This window comes from Coturnix japonica, chromosome 5 (genome assembly GCF_054131305.1).
Source record: "Coturnix japonica strain WE chromosome 5, WE-NBRP24, whole genome shotgun sequence".
NCBI lineage: Eukaryota > Metazoa > Chordata > Aves > Galliformes > Phasianidae > Coturnix > Coturnix japonica.
This window is the reverse complement of record NC_140667.1, coordinates 28,026,662-28,047,693: the sequence shown is the minus strand read 5'-3', so window position 1 is coordinate 28,047,693 and position 21,032 is coordinate 28,026,662. Positions and strand designations below refer to the sequence as shown.

The following is a 21,032-nucleotide window of genomic DNA, read 5'->3' as shown; positions in this document are numbered from 1 at the left end:
TTTAATGATGTACCAAGTGACGTTTGAGCTCTTTTTTGAAATTTATCATCTTGTCAGAAAGAGAGAACTCATGTGGCATAAAAGGTCAGTTACTATGTTATATATAACTTTTTGTTTTCATCCCCTACTGTTCTGGTGGGGAACTGAAAATGCATTAGACAACAGATGTGAAACACTTAAAATATTTGGAATGTGTGGGAATATACCGAGGGACCACCTGTCCTGCAGTGTGACAGAATCGGTTTGTGAGCCTTGTTCATTACATTGACAGTGACAGAGAACAGGAGGAGACATACAACAGAAGTAAAGCAGAATGAAAACTACTGCGCAATTGTTTGAGGTTGGCTGTACTCAAGGAAGTATGGGAAGAAAGGCAAATATAACTTCCTTAATACTCAATAATCAATATTTGAGATTCCCTTAGTTAAGCATAGCCTGAAGCAGTTTTTTCCTGTTCGGGAAGCTAACAATTAGGAAGAAAATGAGCAGATTTTATCTGTTTTTGACCTAAATAAGGTATTTTTATTTTTACTGCTTCTAACAGACAGATTCTATCTATTTAGTTATAAGTTAACAATTACAGCTAAGAATAGCTGTAATGGATATCTTTTATGAAAACAAAAAACAAAAAAACCCAACCATTTACATAGTGTAGAAAGCCAAGAGTTTGATAACAATTTGGATTCCTTTGGAGCCTGAGGATTTTAAGGTTGATTTGTTGCTGGTGTCTGTTTCTCTACATGTTTAGTATTTATTGACTAAAGTTAACAAATGCTGTTTCACAGATGAGGGAACAAAGGCCCAGATAGGATCAGCATGTAGCATTTGCATTTCTTCATTCTGAGTTCTGGCATGTGAACACCCTTAATTCTTTATTATCTTTTTCCTTCAATTATTATTATTATTATTATTTTTAATAAAGAGGATATTAAAATAGGGTTTATAGCTACTTCTCTGCCCCAGGAAAGAGTTGGGGAGATACTTAATGTTTACACCCAGGGCCCCCTCTTTTACTCCCTCCAGTTCCTGCACGGGGCTGCCACTGCTTCTGTTGCAGTTACAGAGCAAGTGGAAGGTACTGTGCATGGGTTCTGCCCATGGACAAGGATAGGCTGGGAAAAACTATCTAGCACACTCTGCTCTAAAAACCAAAACAAGAATTGTGTAGAAATTAGAAGTTTACACAGATTCATTCTCGACACTGATAGTGATGCCTGGTTGCACTGAGTGGCGTAGGTCTTGCTATAAGTGTTGGGAATGGCTGTGAAGCTGACCTTCAGAACTGTAATCTGCCTGATACTAGATGCACAGAATCAGTGAATGAAACAGCTGTTGCTGAGTTCTCTTGATGAGAACTGATGAAAGTCAGGATATACGCGAGCTGTTTCCCACAGCGCATACAATTCTCCCTTCCCTCCTGTATAATGGCTCAGTGCTGTATACTGTGCAAACAAATTACGGGTACTGTGGGAGCCACAACTTCAAATTTCTCAACCTTTTTGCATGCAAAAATGTAGAATTAATTATGCTTTCTTACATTTAAAGTTCCTCTTAGCTAGCTGGAGGGAGGTCTTTGTGATTAAAGGAAGCAGGTTTCACTGAGTTAGACGAGTTGTGATCTGTCCTCTCTTTCACCTCCCCTCAGGGCAAAGACCAACAGCTTGAGGGTGACCCCTTCAAGAAGTTTCACTGAAAAGGAAGATGAGAAAGGCTGGACAGGCTCTTTCTAATGCTCTGCACTGGAGCCAGGAAAAGGCAGCTGTTTCTAGCCTTTCTGCTTTCCTCCCCCATTCCCCCCCTTTTTTTCCCCTCCCTTTTCCTGATAGCTGAGATCTGGGCTAGCTGCCATATCTGTTTGTCTGTCTGTCTCATGTTGTTTTTCTCAGAGAGCTTCAGAGGCCAGTTGCCCATAGTCAGTTGCTGGGAACAGAGGTTGTTCCTTGTATCGTCTTAACTCCCCATGCCAGAGTGTTCATGCTTGAATAGGAAACAGCAAGATCTGTCAAAATAGCCCTTTTCTTTGGAGCTTTGAGGCTGCATTCTCCACGGCCATCTGTTCCCTTTCACCCTTTTGGACAATGTTGCTATTTGAAACCAAGCACTCTTTGCTCTCTCTCTTTCCCCTTGCCCTCCCCTCCACCCCCAAATCTGGGAAAGAGGAGGTGGGGGGGGGAGAGGGGGAAAGAAGTTGTTTCTAGTTGTTTCTGGCCTTGCCTGGCCCCTGGAGGGTTCAACCATTTTGTAGTCCAAGGATTAAAAGTGATATTTTGCAGTATTTTTTTGTTTTTCACTCACTTCAAAAAATGTAATGCATCTCAGGAGAGAAGAGTCGCTGCAGTGAGAGATTATTTTGGATTTATGCATTGACGGAGCACTTCAGTGTAATGTTGGTGCCTGGTGCAGCCTACAGCAAAAACTTGGCGTGACTTGGAATACTTGGTGTTAAGCAGTAATGGAAGGAACCTCCTATAGTTAAGGCCGTATAACTGTTTCCCTTTTTACCCTCTGTGTTCAGTCAGAAAAAGCTTATCAGCATGAAATTTTCCAGTCTTGGTTCTTGTCCAAAACTGAATTTATTTGGAGATAAAGCGAGTCATTGCTTTCTGAGAATGAGAAGAAAAAAGAATTTACCTCTTCAAGGCCTTAATGGGAACTGCAATGTGAGAGGAGGGCTGGGTGGGCTGTGGGTCTCCTGCAAGACTTGGGTCACTGGGGGCAGGCAGCCAGGACCCTGTTGTCCTTCTTTTTAACATTCTCCATGTTATGTAGGGAAGTGTGTGTGTGTGTGATTTTTCAGCCTTGTAAAGGAGCCCATTCTGAATGCTAAGTGTGTGAGGTTTGCCAGGCCAGCAAAGGAAGCAGAGCAGATGGGCATCAGCTTGTGGCACCGGCCCCCTATGCTGGGAGATAGGTGCAGCCAGTGAGATTATTGTGATTAAATGCAAGTTAAGAAATTCCACAGCGAGCCCTGATGCTATTTGTTGTGAAAAATAAGAGCCCTTCTGCACTGGATAGGCAGAGTTAAAATTGTACATACCATTTTTTTTATATTGAATATTTCTTAACTTTTATGTTCCTTATCAAATAATAAAAATACTGTTTTAATTTGTTGTTTCGAGGTGTTTCATTTTTTTATTTTGTTTTGTGTGTGTGTGTGATGGATGGATGGATAATGCTGAGAGTTTGGCCAAATCTGAACTCCAGATGTGAACAGCTGTAGTTTGCAAACTGTCATCTCTAGGCCCCAAATGTTTGGCTGACCTCTGCTTCCTTGTTGCAGGCTGAAAGAGAATTGTTTCATCTTGGAATTTCTTTTTCTTTGTAACTTTGGCTCATGATCCAAGCTGTCCAGCTCTAAGACTGTTGTTTTTATTTACACCTGGAGGGAACTGTTTTAATTGTTAACTGTGTGACTGATGTTAAGAACATCGAAGGCTTAAATTTTCAGATAAATAACTGCGGTTATAATGCAAATTAAAGCAGTTTACTCAGTTTGCATACAAGAAAGGTTGCTAAACATAACCCTGGTGGTTAACAGCCCCACCCTGTACTCTTAAATTATTGGATGTTCCAACTTTTACATCAAGAAATTGTCATTCACTGAGATTTGAAAGTAATCCTGAAGGAGGACTAGTTCTGAAATAATCCTGTATCTAGGAGTTTAAAGGGCAGATAACTTAATTCACCAGTTCAAGTGCAAAGAGCAAGCCTGAGATCAAAAGCTGTTGTTTGCTAAGGCTTTTTAGTCTGTGCTGAGTATTTTGGGAAAGGTGCAGTGGCTGGATGTGCCATTGTGAGCACTTGTGTTAATTGAGCTAATTCACATGGTGGGTTGGCTGCAGCAACACAACATCCTCTGTGGCTTCATAGCAGAATGTGTTGCTGAGGCAGACTTTAGTGCTCATTTAGAACTAGCTTACATACCCCTACTGTCCTTTTCCGTCTGGCATGCAGACATGCCATCAGGCTACTCTCTGGGAAGTAGACAGCCGTGTCAGAAACACCCTCAGAAATGGTAGCGCTAATTGGTTCATTTATTGGTTGCTTTGATGGGGAACTCAATGTGTGTTCAAAATCTGACTCTATCCTTTCTACCCCCCCTTACCCGTTGCGCCCTGCCTCTCAAATGTAATTTAAGGTTCATTTGCAGACTGGCTTCTACCTTGCCTGAAATGCTGCTGCTTTTGTCTGTGCTCTATTGGTTTTGTGTGCACCAGAGCTAAGCTGTCAAGACACCGTTTCTTTACCAGAATATATTTTATGGAAAAAAATGTAGACTGTGGGAATACAGTCTGTGTCTCAGACCGCAGTATCCTACAATGACCATAATGCTGTGCGTTGCATTTTGAAACTCACGGCTGTTTCAAAATTCCATTTCTCTCTCTCCTCCCCCCAGCTGTATTAGTTTTTGTTCTGCCTTTCTGGGACGAAGCTGTTTAAGACTTCCAGACTTCAGACTCTTATGTTGGGTTGTTGTTGTTTTTGTCCTTGTCAGGGAGGAGTGTAGCAGCTGGCTCATTTGGTTCTAGCCTGGAAAGTTCGGAAGTGGCAAATCCAGATGATGGGTAAACACTAGCAGAGACTGATGAAGTTTAACAGCTGAGATTAAGCATCCTGGGAAAATCAGATACTATAATGCCACGGCTGTGTAGGTCAGAGGGCTGAGGCTTGCAGCATGCAAGGCTTCAGTTGCTTTGACAGTGTGATTTTAAATCTTCGTTCTTTATTCAAGTCTTAAGGGGCCAACGCACGTGTAACTCTAGTGTTCTGCTGCCCCCCCCCTCCCCCCCCCATCCTACATGCCTTCTGATTAATATCATGATCTGTTTAATTCCCCAAGGGAACTTAACAACAACAACAACAAAAAACAGCAATAACTTGTAATGTGATTGGTGAGGTGATAATTAAAAGCATTTTCTGTTTCACAGGGCCCTAGCATTGCCAGACACCATGACTGGGCAAGCTTTGTTTTTCAGCCTATGCATCCTTTATATGATCAGGCAGGCAAAATTCTGGCCTCTTTGTTGTTTGTTTTTTCTCCCCACTTTTGTCAATGGGACACTCTTTTTCTAGTCTTGGAGAGGCAGGAAGAGACTGCAGAGGGCACGTTAGAGGAAAGAAACTCCTTTACGTTCTAGTGGTGAGCAATGTGTAAAAGAACTCTGGATACCAAAAACAGCGTAAATTTAGGACAGTTTTAGATTTTAGTTTTTCTACAGTTTCTCCAGCTCTGTTATTAGAAAGGAGGGGGAACTGTAGAAAAAAGTATTCATTCTTTGTTACAGGGAAAAAAAAATCAACTTGCAACCAATATCTTCTACTTGGTCTTTACCATCCCTCCCACCAAATGTCTTCTTCAGTCCCATGAAGAAAAGTGCAGTCCAGAAAGCAATCAGTCTGTGGTACATTGCCAGGCCACAGAAGCAAAAAAAAAAAAAAAAAACAACTACACAGCCATAAAGAAAGTATCTGTTCCCAGGCATGCTGACTCCCCGTTTTGGGTTCTGTTTCAGGTGCTATAAACCACCAGCTGCTTTCTCACCTCCACCGATCTCCTGAGACCTGAGCATTTTTTTCATGGCTGGTAGATTGTCTGGCAAGAAATCAGACCAGCTGGATTTTCTCATGTCTTAATGTTAGTTCCTTTTTTAGGTCAGCAGACAGGAGTCTCGGTACTAGCATGTGTGTTTCCCTCTCTGTCCGTCTGTCTTAGCTCAAAACAGAATCAACATGAACCCACTGAGGTCAGGAAATGTGAGCTGCTAGTGCAGCACATGCTGGTTATAGTGGGCACACTGGTCAGTGACAGTGGGGAGAGAGAAAAACAAGCCAGCATCTGGCCAATTCTCTGGAGGACCCTTCCTACATCTTTGGCCCAGATTGAGGTCTGAGCTGAGTTTTCAGGATAGAGTAATGATTAATATTGCTTGTTTGAAAAAGTTTCTAATGTTTCATGGAGAATACTGACTCAACTTACTGGACTATCACATACTTAGATTTATTTTCTATCATTCTCCAGGGAGGATTGCTTGTAAGTGGGGGATAAACATCAGCAGCTAACAGGCTCTTATATGGCAGTTCTTATGAAAAGGAGATCTTTAGGTCAGGAGCTCTCTTTTTCTTCTGCTTATGTATTGCAGAAGAGAGCTCTAGGTGCAGTCACAATAACAATAATAAAATAGCTGTAGAAAAGCAGAAAGGACCTTATTTTTCACAGGACGTCAGATTAACATTGTAAAAAAACACAATTCCCCATAACGCATATATGGATATGCAAAACTACATAGTGGTAAACAAAAAAAAATGTATGAAAACTCTCCTGCTTGGGATATAAGATATAAACAAACCATGCTGTCCAAAATTAGAAGCATGTTCATTCTCTCTTTGTCTCATTCATTTGCAGCTGGAGTCTAAGTGGCAATTTTTTGTCTCTCAGTAATGGAATCAGAACAGCCTTTCCAGCACAGTCTCTAGTAGGCTCTATGTTCTGTATGTATGTATGTATGTAAAAAAAAAATCCATTGAAACTGTTTATTTTTTTTTTACCTTTGGGGTTAGTATGGGGTTAGTAAGGTGCTATATTTAATTCCTTTATTTGAGTGTGTTTTATTGGCTATACCATTCCAAAACAGAAGAGCTGAATTACCCACCACTGACAATTTCAGCTTCAACCTAAAATATTTTTGCATGCTTTTATTCCTGATTACTTGAAATTTTAATTAATCTTGTGGGATTATTTTTTTTTTCCAACTTTTTTCAATTTAGAACTAAGTGTTGTTTGGGAGTAGAATTGCCAGATTACCTCTTAGTAAAAGAAGGAGAATTAAGCAATTTATAAGAGAAATTTTACACGGCTAGTTTTGTGGCCAAGCTTGATTCCTGCAACAGCTGGCTTTCCTGCTGTATGTCCTAAGTAATAAAAGACTATATGAAGGTGATGCAGTATTCCAGCAAGTGAGTTTTGATTTTTCTCCTAAGATGAACTATTGGGATGCCTGCATAATACATTAAGTGAAACACAACTGTACAGCTGGAACAGGGAGCAATGTTTTTGTTAGTGTCTGCACAAATTAGTAACTTGTGTTTGGTGATTACCTAGGTATGTGCAGATGTGCTTTGCCTCAAGTGAGTGAACGTAATTGGTAGTTTAAATATCTGCCTAGTATTGTTTTAAAGGACCCAGTTTAATCATCCTCAGTCATATTCTTAGTTCAATGTGTGCTGAGGGCAGAGAGCGGTATGCCAGGAAGGGTTTGGGACATACCATGGCCAACCAATACAGAGTGAGGTGGTCACTAGCGTGGGGTAAGAGAATCAGAGTTGCCTTTTGCCTGAAGAGAACACTGCAGAGAAGGGCTGCAAATGGCAGAAGTCAGTGAGTGGGAGTTTGAAGAAAGCTGTGGTTAGTTACTTCACAGATTAGTTTGTCCTGTGGGTTGTATTTTTACTATGTGATGGGTTTTTCCACCATTGGGTATTTTTATACTTGTACTTTCTGAAGAGGTGAAGATGGAAAAAATAGATAGGCGGTTGTTTTTGTTTTTGTTTTTTTTCATTTCTTTTTTTCCTCTTTGGGTGTCACTGTTAGAGATCTGCACCAAAAATGCAGACTAAATGCAATGCAGGTGAAAGCATTGATCTTTGTGAGCTCTACCAGTGAACCAGAATGTCCATGCAGGACGTCCACACAACCTAAGCGAGATAGAAAGTACTTTCTTATTGCAAGATGTGCTGTTTTCGTCACGTGCCATTTTTTTCAATCTCAGTAGTTCAATTCTTTATAAAATTTTCTCTGTACTTTTGGAGGTTTTTCCTCCTTTTTGATAAATCAGGCTTCCATCAAGATGATTTGATGTTGAAATTTGGGGATTGGTAGCTGCTGTGTTTTTGTTACTTCACTGTTGTAATGTACATCAGTCCCTTTTTGCATTAAGTGAATAAAGATTTTTGAATTATAAAGTGATAGAGATTGCAGCCTACTATCAACATTCAGGCTATCAACATTATTGTCAGTAATAAGGAACATCTTTATGAAGATTCATTTAAATCACACTCATGGGGGAATTGGACAAAATGAATCTGAACTTTGTGTATAACTGGACTGAGTGTTGTTGCCCTGTTCCTCTGACAACTTCTGCTAGGCACCAGAGCCCAGAAGATGTGCACCACAGCCTCTGTGGAGGTAACATTGCAGTTGAATAATTCTCAGTTGAAGAATCACCTTTTTTTCTTTGGTTTGTTTCTTCCCTCGTTGTGCAGAGTCATTCACTTTGCATTTGACCCAAACCACAAGAAGCTTTATTTTCACTTGTGACAGCTGCTGAGTGAGAGTGAAGGAGACAGTTTTTGCCTTGTTGCTGCTTTCCAGAGCAGACCAAGTCACTATTAGTGTCTCTGGTGGTGCCCTGAAGAGCCCAGTTTCACAGGAGATAGCAGAACAGGTACCTCATGCCATCCTGCCTGCTGATGTGCCTTTTGGGTCCCTTCATTGCTAGTACTTTTTGTGTAAGGAAAAATAGTGTTACTGGAATCGAAGTCACTGCTGCATTTCATTGGAGCTGGATCTGAATACGTAGAGAAGTGTTTGTTTAGAGGTCTTCTCCTACCTCCTGCTGTGCATCCTCACCTCCCTATCCTAGGATCCCATCTCAATTCTTCTGCACACCTATTCCTTTTCCATATTTCCTGTCCTCCTTTTGTACCGCCATGAATTGAGATCTGCCACCTCTCTCTCATTAGGTTGTCAGCCCCCTCTTTTCTTCCTCTCCCCATCCCTGAGCTCCCTGTATCTGCTGTATGCTGAGCAGAAACCTTAGTGACAGGACTGACTGGAGCATGAGCAGTGCACTGACCAGGCTGGTAAAGTGGAGGTGCTGCCTGTCAGCTGGGACCTGCTATTCTGTGCCTCTCTGAGTGCTTCAGGATGGACAGTGGAAGGACTTCTGAGCAGAGATGTACATCCTTTAGAGCCAGGGAGCTTCTAGGAGCCAGGTTTTTCTTGGGCCAAGGTTGGCCTATCCCATCTCTAAATATGCATATGTCAGAGTTTAGAAGATCAAAGCAGTGAATACTGAGAAATATCACTGTCTCTCTGAACAATTTTATATATATTTTTTCATTGTGCTTTTCGTTAATGACTAAGTAGTGTTTGAGAAACAGGAAAGATAAACTTGGTATTTTCTTTAAGGCCATGCTTGAATATATTCTCTTAGTATATCCTCTTTCCTTCTTCTGAAGTCTTTGCTATCTTTTTGTGCTTAGAGCAAGGGGAAGGAAAGAAGTACATACTGTCACTGTCCTTGAACTTTTTTGCAAGGCTGGTGCTTCTTGCCCTCCATTAAGCTCACTTGGTGTGCTGCTCCTTCTTCCTGATGCATCGCATTGCAGGAGCATCCCTTATAAAATGGAAATCTTTCCTGTGAGGCATTATTTTCCACCCTGTAAAAAGTCATCACTGTAAATTTGCTCTGGGCTTACTAAACCACTTTGCACCAGTCATAAATTTAAGAAACTTCACAGGAGAGGATTTATCTGAAAAATGGGTCACAAAAGCTGTCCTCTTCAGAGGGGCTGATACAGTGTGGTATAACAGGCTTTCTCCTGTATAATAAAATAAATACAGCAGTTAGTTTGCTTGTTCTGCCACAAGCCTTAAACTTCTAACACTTCACTTCGGTGCAGGTTTTAGGCCTGCAAGAAATGCAGAGTTAGGAATCATTATGGAGTGATACCTCCTGTATATTACTAGGCTCCACGCAGTTAACTGCATCTGCTTAAAGCCAGCAAATATCTACTTAGGTAGTTCTGATGTCCGGTCAGTGTGGGAGAACTTTGCCCTGTGGGTTGAGAGGGGCCTTCCAGCTGTGTGCATGTGTACAGTCATATCAGCTGTGAGGGGACACGTCCATACCACCAGAGCTCACCCTGAGCTGCCTCATCTGATTTTTGTGATTCCTACCCATTGCAAGCTGGTGAGAAAGGACAGCATCAACTACAGGAGGAACCTGAATCTTATTTCACGTGACAAGGGGAGGATTGCAGAGCATTAAAGCTACTTTCCTTTTTTTATATTCTCCTGTAGCCTTTTTATGCAGTAATTATATTTAACTTATAAGGTGCAAGCACTTTGCAGAACTTAATGAACTTAATTAACTAACTTGGTTTAAATAATGGAATGGAATACAGACCTCCCAGCATCTTGCTTTTAACACTTGGATCTTTTCTCTCCTCCAGCAGGCAAATTAAATCAGGAATGCAGATGAAGAGAAATTATTATTGTCAGTAAATCCACATTCCCAGTATGGTCTGGTTAGACTAATTAACAGAATAGCATTCTTGATACTGAAACTTCCAGTTAGGTGCTCCCGCCATGAGTTATTGATGTGGAAGTTTGATGCTTATCAAGATTGGAGTACTTTTTGTTCTGAGGAAAGGAAAACAGCCATCCTTGCTTGATGGAGGAACTGTAATCTGCTTTCAAAGTGGAATACATCTTGTTCAGGAGAAATGGTTATTGTGCATGTTGCAGTGAGTTTGTGGGGGGAGGAGACTCTTTAGAGTTTTAGAGAGGTTCTGCTCTGAGTAGTTGAAGGGGGAAAAGTAACAAAATCTACAACCTTACAAATGTAAAAGCAATGAAGGGTCTTAGCCTGAATCTTCCAGAAGCTCTGCTGGGACACGAGATAACTTTGTCAGCCCAATACAGTATTAAACTTTAGTATAAGTACTAAAACCTAGTACTTCTAATTTAAGTTTCAACGTTTACTCTGTTGCACTGCTGATAGCTTTGACAGAAACATAAGGCTTTTCTGCAATTTGTAACACAGACATTGCAATACTGTTTTCATACTCTATTTTTGCCTTGTGAAACATCAGCTACTTTGTAAGCAAGGTGAGGGATTTCTTTTAGCTCTGTGACTGGCTCTATGAGAGTGTAGAAGTTGGTCTAAATCCCATTATATAATCTGCTTTCTTCTACTGTTTTTTCTCAAGGTCTTGTCTGATGTAGTTTAAATTGAGTCACTTGACAAGGATTTTATCGCTGTCCCAGGGAAGCAATTTTGGTTTTAGCCTGATAGATGTTGCAATTTTTGTTGCTTTCATTTTGTGGCAGTTGACAGGAAGTTCCCTGACTTTAAGTCCAGCTTTCTATCATTCAGCTTCAGGTCAGCACTCATTGCTTTTAAACTTCATGCACTGACTGTCAGAAACTGTTTTCAACTTTCAGATTACAGTGTGTATCTGCCAGTTGTGGACATATACAAATACATCTTGCATATCTGCAAGTAAATCCAAACAATTTGGATTTTGTTTCCAAATTTCTTTGATTTGCTTGTTTTGCACTCTGTTCTTAAAGTGTCATTTGAAGTATAAGCAACACAACAGTCTATCCGTTCATCTTACGCAGAATTGGTGGTAAGCAAAGATGAAGGTCTTGGATACCTTTCTGCTTGTGTATGGATGTGCATGCATGAATGGGTTCTCTAGTTTTAGTGCTAGAGAAAGCAAGTGAAAAGGTAGTTCAGCAAGCTTGGTCATACTGCATTATTGGAAGCACTTTGCATTATCATTGGTCATCACGACAGACTGCATTTTCCTTTAGGGTTATAAAAAGTTCATATGATTTCCAAGACATCAGAATGGTATTTACAGTTAGAAGGCTCCCTTCTTTGTACATTTTAGAAAACGTGAGGGATGTCTGCTTGTATGAGACAGTATTTTAATTTTTGGATCAGAGTATTGTGGCACCATGTTCTGCTCCTTTCAACTTCCCTTTTTGTTACTGAGTTGAACACTGTCATGCTTGCTTCACTGTGCTCATATAAAGCTGGTTTGCTGGGGGATCTTGTGTCTGAAAAGAACAAGACAAGTGTGCCCCAGTCCACCTCTGGGTATTTAGGAGTTTCATGTAATACTGTCATCTGTTAAAAACAGAATTGTGACTGATTGATCAGAGTTTCTATGCTGAATTATTTTCTGTGGTGCTGTCCTGATGCAGTTTCTTTTGTAATCAATTTCAGGAGCTTCTGGAAGTGTGAAGAGGGAATCTGCTTGTGTGACAGCAGCCCTTGGCAACACGTGGAGTCACAGTGTCAACACCAGACTCATCCTGCAATATCATGACTTGCTGACAAGGCAGGTGAGAACTTAAATATAAGTTGCACAGGTAGTTCTTCACCAGGTCGGTAACTGTATGACAGCCAGCGTGCTTAAGTACTGTGTGGTGAGAATCACAGGGCCAAGTACATACCTGGGATGCAGGGCAGTCACAGTCCTTTGCTTTTCAGTGATGGCCAGTCCTCCAGTGCCTCCCTGTGTTAGAATGGGCTTTTCTGAGTCACAGGAACTGGTGCATGTTGGTACGGACATGCAAATTCCTTGAGGTTTTTAGGGCATTGCATATTGTGAGATGAAGGTAATCCTTGAAGTGTTTTCCTGCAGAGGGAATTTGGGACAGAAGTGGGCAGTTGGTCCTTTTGGTAGCAGGATTGTTTTACTGTCACATCTTTCCCACTCTTCTGTGACAAATTTCTTTTGTGACTGTTCAGATAGGGAGCGCTCTATCTTCTGCAGCTATTGTTTGCAAGTGGAGATTTGCTGCCTGTACTGGCAAACTTATTTTGTGGAGTAAGTGTGCTAGCAACCTTCTAAAAGTACATCTACAAAAAGGAGATAGCTGACACTTTTAATGAGGGACTTCATGCTTTTGAATGAAATATAGTAGCTCTTTTTGCCTGACCACCAGCACCTCTAATTTAATTTTAAAAAAAAAAAAAAAAAAAAAAAAGGGAGACAAGACATGGGGTTTGATTGAAGGAATGACTCTGTTTTTAAAATATCATAACACATGATTTCATCTGACCCTTGGGATACCCGTGGTTAATCTCGTTTGGCTTCGTCTATTCTATTTTTCATTGGTGCAACTCTTTTGAAAGGCTGTGAACCTTGGTCTTAATGTTATCAATGTTTTGCCTGCTTAGAGTGTTGTCAGAAAAGGTGTTATGCAACACCTTTTTTCTTTTCTTTATTTTCTTTTATTATTTTATTTTTCCTTGCTCACTTTACTGCCTGAGGAAGGTCTTCCTGGCACCACTTTTTTTTCTGGAGGAGGCAGCAGTCTGGGAGATCTTCCCATATGTCTGACTTGCATGGTAGTAGAGCCAGGGTGCTTGTGCTTGCTGGGAAATCTTGCCCCTCATGAGCAAAATCAGCACTTGAGATTTGCTGGGCCATGAGTCTGGAGGGTAGTATTCTTCAAAATGTGATGTTATAATCATTAGAGAGGATTGAAGCAAGCAGTCTGCTTGAAACATGGAGAGCACAGCCCACTGAATTGCCTGATGCTTGTTCTCGGTCATGCAGTATTGAGTTCTGGGAAAGCTCGGGGGCAGTGCAGTAGTCCATAGACCTGAAACTCTACAGAATGCCAACGCAGCAGGTGGCATAAAGAGTACGCAACAAATCTAGGGAAATCAAGTAAAGAATTCTTACACAGGAGTTCTTTTTAAGCTGAGTCAAAGATTCCTTCGTTTTGTTTTTCTCACAGCCGTTTTTTCAGCCAACTATCCCTTATTCCACCCCACCCTTCACATGTCTGTTGAACATTAGTAAGACAACAGCCAAGTAAGAAAAGTATTGAAATTTCTGGAACATCCTGCCTGCCTTAAAAGCAGTGAGGCTGGCTTTATTGCTTGGATAGGACCAAGTTTCTTAAACAGATGAACTTTCCTCTTTCTCCCTACTTTCCATAGCCTGTGTTCTGGTTTTGTTTTCCTCTAGCACAGATGCATTGCCATGGGTGAGAGGGCAAGTGCAGGTTTCCAGCCTTCTCTTGAATTAATTGTGCCGTCAGAATCTACAAGCATGGGCTGCTGTCAGTCTGCTGACTACAGAGGTGGGGCTGAAGCTACACAAGGCACAGAGTAGTATGGAATCATAAGAGCTTGAGGGAAAGTGGGAGAAGTTAAGCATTTCACACATATGTGTTCACAAAGGGAATTTGCTACTATCTGTCCAGTATATGGATAGTGGTATTTGGTTCTCCCTAAGGAGTCTTGTAAGTCATTAACCTTGACATATGTTTTCCTGAATTCCATACATAAACATGCAGTGCCTTTGAGGTTGGGCCAAAACTAACAAGACTGTGCTACAAACTATGAGATTCCTCAGTTACCCCTATGCTTATAATGATCCTACTTTCCTGAACTGGAGTCAACAGGCTTCCCTTACTGTTTTCATGTGTGCTCAGCTGTCTTTGGGGGACAGCATGGTAGGGTTTAATAAGTTGACATGCTATATTTAACATTTTATTCTTGCCTATTGGAGGCAGGATGCTGGATTAAGTGAAACATTGACCAGATCTGGTATGGCAACTAAAATGGGCCTGGTTTATTTTATAGTTTCCAAGGGATTTGTGAGACTCATATTGTAACACTAATGGCTATAATGTGTTTTGAAATTCTCAGATGGAAAGTGCTGTGGAAGCACGAGGTGTTATTTTTAAACAAATCAATGTTATCGCATGGTATTTTAAAGAAAGAACTTTCAGGATTGAGATATGAGATGGGGACTAGGGCTTTCAAGCCATGCCAGGTAGTTGTTGTACAGCTGTTTTCCTGCTTCAGGTAAAGTGTTTCAAATGGATAAGTATATGATGACTCAGTCTTAAAACAGAAATCCATCTCTTTTTCTGACTAATGCCAGACATAACTTTTATTGTGTCCTTGGTTACAGACCAGCTGTTTTGGTCTGTTCAGTATCATATGAATAAGCCCTGAATAGGCATTCCAAAATTGTGATGGCAAAGTAACCATGGTACTTGATGGTGTGGAGAAGAGCTGGGAGAGTGAGAAGAGGAAGGGAGATGAACTTTCACGTGTGTGGGACTTAAGGCTTCAGAATAAAACTAGATTTATGTTTCCCTGTAGGACCTTGATGGTAGTTGTTAGATAGGCTCTATAGCTGTTGGGTAGTTGTCCAATTTTTGAGACAACATCAATTGAGGTTTTCATCTGTAAAAAGGGGAAGCAAACAAACCACAAAAAATAAAGCAATTACAAACAGAGCAAGTAGGCTGAGGAAGAAATGTATGCTAAGTGCTGTCTGGGTTTAAGGCCTTTAATTTTTACCTTAATAATCTAGGTGAGAGAGTACAGTAATGAAATCTGGGAAACAGAATTGAATGTTTTCATGTGAATGCTCAGTGGAAGTTTGTAGCCTCATACTGTGAAGACTTCTAATTACTTTGAGATGATAATGTTTACTGGGAAGAAAAAAGAAGCAATGAAATGTAACGTGATGGAATGTGCTGGAATCACTGTGAAATGGAAAGGAAAAGGCCTGATGTAAAGAAAATATAGTGTTAGTGTGTTGTCTTCTGTTAATTTTGTAACAACTATAGTTGCATACTAAACCAAATGAAGATGGAGAAGAAGCAGTGTAAACATATTTTCAGTAGTCTTAAAATACCTTTTGAAGTCAATTGTGGAAGCTGGAGGTGGTCCGTTCAGTGCAGACAGAAAACTTTTCACCTACTACAGCAGGGCTGATTCAGTCTTTGACATGGTTAGAAGAAGAATCCTGTGGAGAACTGGGCATTGAAATGGACGCTTTGCCAAGGAAGGTGACTGAGGATGCACACAGGTTGCCTGTAGTTGTGTGTGAGATGTGAAATGTGGTTCCTTACATTCTCTCTTTTGCTGAGCTAGGATTTGGGGAGACTCAGAAAGATAAATTTCTGTGCCTTAAGAACAGAAGGGAGCTGTGGATGTGCATTTCTCACAGAAGTATTAGAACAAATGAAGTGTCGTTTAGTAGCTTTAATCTGCACTGAGAAAAGCTGACTGTATATGCTACATGAATCGTGTATGTGGTAATGTAACTTATGTACATAATTCAGTTCCTTTTTCAAGTGTGTAGATGTGAATAAAATCAGCAGATGACAATGGGTAATGAGCTTCAGTTAGCAGTGGCTATTGGGTTGTTTCAGAATTTAAGTGTTATCGTAGTGTTCACGGATATGATTTAGCAGAGGATTGTTAGTGTTAGGGTACTATGGTTAGGCTGCGGTTGGACTTGATGATCTTCAAGGTCTTTTCCAACCTGGGTAATGCTATGATTCTATGAAGTGTTTATCTGTTGTAAGCCATTGTGTTATACAATATGCTTATTGTATGGAAAATCAACTCTGTGAAAGCACAGACACTTCTTAAGACAAGGAGGAGTGATGGCATGGAGTCATGTACAGGGTAGGAAATTTTGCAGAAAAGTAGCTTTATTCAGGTGAGATTTTTTTTTTTCCCCCCAAGAACATTGCTTTTAACGAAGTCTGTGGGAAGATTCCAACAACACCCATCTGAACTCTATAAACACTTCCATTAAAAAAAAAAAAAAAAAGGAAAAGAAAAGCAAGCAACTTTTTTCTAGGACTGTTTACTTTAGAGATTTCTGCCTCACCCCTGTTGTCTTTTGACTCCTTAGAATCAAGATGCAGTGAAGGTTTTATGGGCTCAAATTTCCATGTGTGCATACAGACCACATCCTTTAAATTGATAAATAAGTAGCTTATTATAGTTTTCTGATGACAATGTCTCTAGACTGGTAACTGTCACAACAAATATTTTGCTTAACCATAGGTCGTATACAAGCATAAGCAGCAATATGACCTTGAGTTGAACATGAACAGGGTGAAACTGGACATGATGCGCAACTGCAGCATGAACAGACAATTATTAAAACAATATGGCTGTGACTTAATCCAGCAAAAGTACCAGGTGATAAAATGCCACAAAAATAAGGTACATTAACAAGTAGCTAGAGCTCAGACTTCAGTTGATCACTTTCCCAACTTGTGTGTTCATTTTGCTGTTGTTTCCATTAAGCTTTCTGCATAATGGACTTGTGGGAGGTGATTATATAATATCAGCATCACTGTAGTCCTGTCCAGGTCTGGATTTATTGCCCCCTCCTGTTGACAGCACACTATTATAGAGAAAGACTTTTCCATCAGTCTTGAGCAATCACTCATTTACTCAGGTGCTTATATAACACTATTCAGTTTGTTATCTAAGAATCTAAATAGAATTGAGAGGACATTAGATGAAAACTGAAAAGAAGAGAAGGAAAACTTAAAATTTATATTTTTTTATTTATTTTTTTTATTTTTTATTCTTAATGAAGAATATTCTAATGCTAAATATACAGAAATGTAGCAGCAGCTGTTAACTTCAAGCACACAGATCTGTAGTTCAAAGCATTCCAAACAAAGAAGCAGGAATATCCCTGAGGCAGCATGGGCAAACTCATTAAGTTCTACCTAGTCTTCCTCCTGAGCTTGGTGGTAGAGCTGGTCATTTTCTACCTGGAACTGAACCTGTATGCATGATCCTTTGTTATTTTTGTCTGAGAGGACACTCAGTTCTTCTTTGGCTGTTACCAGCCTGCACTGGTCATGGAGTTAACTTTGTCATATTCAAAGGAAATGGGAATGTATTTGTACCCTTGTACCAAAGCTCTGGTGTTGTATTTGGTTTTTCCCAAAGACTTGGCTTTTAGGAGCAGAGTGAAGTGGACACACTCAAAGAATTTGGGAGCAGTTTATGTTTGTTTCATATCAAAAGCATTTTGCAGCCACTAGTGTGGGTCAAAAATATTTATGCTTTAGTCTTGGACTTGGTTAAATTCCATCTCTTTTTGGCCTGTGCATAGTAATTTAGGATTACATGTTTACATCAAGGAGGTATGAAGGATGTTGTTTTTATTGATGTCTTAAAACAGTACAGGATGGGAAGAGTGCACTTCTGGGCATCCCCTTTTAGAAGGTATTTATTTCCTTTCAATTTGTGAACAAGAATCTTGAGGTGTTTTCATCATTTATTAAGCTAAAATGAAATGGAAGGAGGAATAAGTATTAACTGACTGAAGATTTGAGAAGCATTAGAAACAGAGATAAGGGTTGAATTTGTTGCAGACTTCTTATCTGTAGAAGAACTATGTTAAAACTATCATGAAGAAGCTTTGTAGATATCTGAAGAATAATGAAAACAATAAATTGTTATGGAGATGCATACATTCTTAAATTAGTAATTAGCATATGCTCCTTATATTGTGGTTAAGACTTACATCAAGTTGATCTGTTCTGTGTTATGGTGGGGGCTGGACATTGGTTGGATCCCTATGGAAATTGGCTTTTTCCATGGTCTAATAGTTATAGGACAAGGGGGAAGGTTTGAAACTAAAAGAGGGGAGATGTAAATTAGATACTAGATAGAAATATTTTTTACTTGGGGTGGTGAGGTACTGGCACTGCTTCCCAGAGGGGTTGCATATGCCCTTTCCCTGGGAGTTCAAGGCCAAGTTGGATGGGTCCTGGGCAACCTGATCTGGTGGGGAGCAGCCCTGCCCACGGCACAGGGTTAGAACTGGATGAGTTTTAAGGGCTCTTACAACTGCAGTTATTTTATATGATGTGTCTCTGCTGAGAAGAAAGCATGCAGCTACTGCATTTCCATACTGCAGGAATGGTGGAAGCAGCTGTATATCCTCTAGTGCTGTTATGCTACTGCTCTGTTGTGAGTCCTTACAGATTTGGGATGTATGATCCAGAGGATACAAGATACTATTCCAATATGTATCATAAATAGCAATTACATCTTTCAGTCTTCTTCATAGCTGTAGAACCAAAGTCAAGCTATATAACATGGAAGGCTCTGAAAAGCTTCATGAACTATTTCTGTTCTTCTCAGCACTGATGAGTATACCGTAAATCCGATGAGTGACCACAGGCTGAGTGACACACAAGAATTCCCCTAGGAGGCTGTGTTTATGCTACCCGAGTATTTCATCCCTCCCCAGCACCATCCCCAGGTTACTTTTCTTAGTGCAGTTTCTGTGTGGTGACTCGGACATGCTGGCTGCTTTCCCACTGAGTAAAAGCTTCAGGCTTCTTCTCCTGAATTACCCCTCATGTTGGACACTTACCAGGGCTTTGGGCCTCAACAGTTTTATAGCATAGGAAATCTTCAGGGCCAAGTTTTTGTGAAGTATCCTGACCTTTTAGAGGACTCTCCACTGGGAAAATTTTGAGAGACTCAGAAAAGACAACAAAATTCAGTGCCCAAAGTGGGGAATAAGGCACGTGGCAGGGAGACAGAAAGTGATTCTGGGAAGAGGAATTTCACTGGGTCTGGTGTTACATGAGCAGGAGGGGGCTGACTGGCCCTGCATACCAAGCATTTCACACTGGGGAGCTTGCACCAGATGTCCCAGAAGCCAGAAGTCTCTCTGGCTTAAGTGGAAGCGTACTGGAGGCAGTCTGGTTTGTACAGTTCCCAGGCCAGGCTGTTGCAGTTCAGACACGGTTCGGATAAACATCTGGGAATGCATTTTCTTCTTTGGTTAAAAGTTGAAATGGCCTAGTGTTTGCCTGGGCAGTGCAGTTCCCTGCCTCTGAAGTTATTGTGCATCCTTAAGTACTTCAAGCAGGAAAAAAGCAACCTGGCTGCAAGAGAGCAGGGCTGTATTCACAGTCTGGGAGAGAACAAAAAGCCAAAGGAGCATTTTGTTCATTTGTCCTGTTGCAGTCAGGACAGTCATTGCTGTGGAGCAGCTCACCTTAGAAAGCTGTGTTTTTCTTGCCTGTGATTATCTTTGATACTCATTTGAGGTTTTGGTGGTTTCCTTCCATAGAAATTCTGTTTACTCACTCCAAGGATATTCAGAGCTCTTCACTAGCCTGGAGCTAAAACAGTGTCCCAGTGGCAGCACTTATGATATACTGTGCTCTTTCACTTGAAATCCAGTACTTGGCTAATATTTGCACACTACAAGGACTGGAACAACTTCCAGACTGATCATCTGGTGTTGGCAAATACATAAATAGGACAGTTTCAGGACCCAGAAAATGTGGTAAACTAATCTCCTGTCAGGAGTATCTGGTGAATGCTTCCTGCTTATGGGCAGTAAGCACTAGAATGTGAAGGTGAAGTCATATGAAGGTAGAGGAGAGTATCACAGCAAGTGCCTTTGCTCTGATCTTATTGGGGCTGAGGTGGAGAGGGGATTGAAACTGTCTCTAATGGACTCAAGGAAACAGATAATAAAGCTGCTGTTAACTTCTGCTGCCTTCTCTGTGCAGGGAAAAATAGGTTATCTCCAGAGCTGTGCCTACCTGGTAGAAAACTAGTATGAAGTTGCTGCAGATGCATGTTCCCATGCATGATTTTGGACTTGACCAAAGGAATGTGATGTGATTTTTCACGTAATTGCTCAGTGAATCGGTGGGAGAATTAGGAAGAGTACCTGATTTCCAGGTGCTGGCATTCTGTACTATGAAAAATCTTGTAAAAATATATATTACACTTTAGAAGAAAGAACGCAGCCAGGTATTGCAGAACTTGGTGTCCTTGTTCCTGGACTTGTCCTCTCCCTTGTTTCTCCTCTGTTCTTAAAAGATTCTTGGTTTTCATTTCTATCTCCTCATTTTGTTTGTTTTCCTTCCATCTCTTTCCTTTACAAGTATTGAATGTCTCCTCTGGGAGTAAGCCTAGCCACATGTGCGTGCAGTGGTGGTTTATTTTTATTGGAGTCATTGCCTGTGACTGTTATTCATTACTGTAGGAAGAACTGCACTAACAAACTGCTCTGAACCTCTGTTTTTTATTTTTATTTTTGTTTGGTGGATGGGGGGTGTAAAAACTCCTGTTTTATACATAGCTACTGAGAGTATCTCCTGCTGTTGTTAAGATGCTGGGAGCTTAGTGCTTGGATTCTGATGCTGCCTCCAGATCATCCTGACATGTCCAGTGTTGCAAAGCAGAGTTTCAGCTCTCTCAGCTTTCTTGCCATTGCCTCCTTTCAGACAACTTTTTAACCTTCTGTCCATCTCGCTGCTACTGAAAAACTGAATTGGCTTCTGCTTATGGAAGAATTTGGGGCTGTACAAGCCTAGTGCAGTCACTGACTACACTGTAGTTATGGCTTCTTATGGTAAAGACTACAGCTGGAACAATTCCTATTAAGGACTGCCTGGCATA

At 40.7% G+C, this 21,032-nt stretch overlaps 1 protein-coding gene across 9 annotated transcripts in view; it reads left to right on the top strand.

Moving 5' to 3' along the window:
- RAD51B (RAD51 paralog B) overlaps positions 1–21,032 on the top strand; it is a 353,109-nt gene that overhangs the window by 202,423 nt on the left and 129,654 nt on the right. For 7 of the 9 annotated variants that reach the window (XR_014946639.1, XM_085549011.1, XM_015864831.3 and 4 more), the window contains exon 9: positions 12,021–12,139. Coding sequence is in view for 6 of the 9 variants with exons in the window: in XM_085549011.1 (XP_085405137.1) it covers positions 12,021–12,139 (119 nt within the window). In the remaining 3 variants the exon portion in view is untranslated. The remainder of the gene's footprint in view (positions 1–12,020; positions 12,140–21,032) is intronic. The other 2 variants (XR_014946640.1, XR_014946641.1) reach the window with 1 other exon arrangement.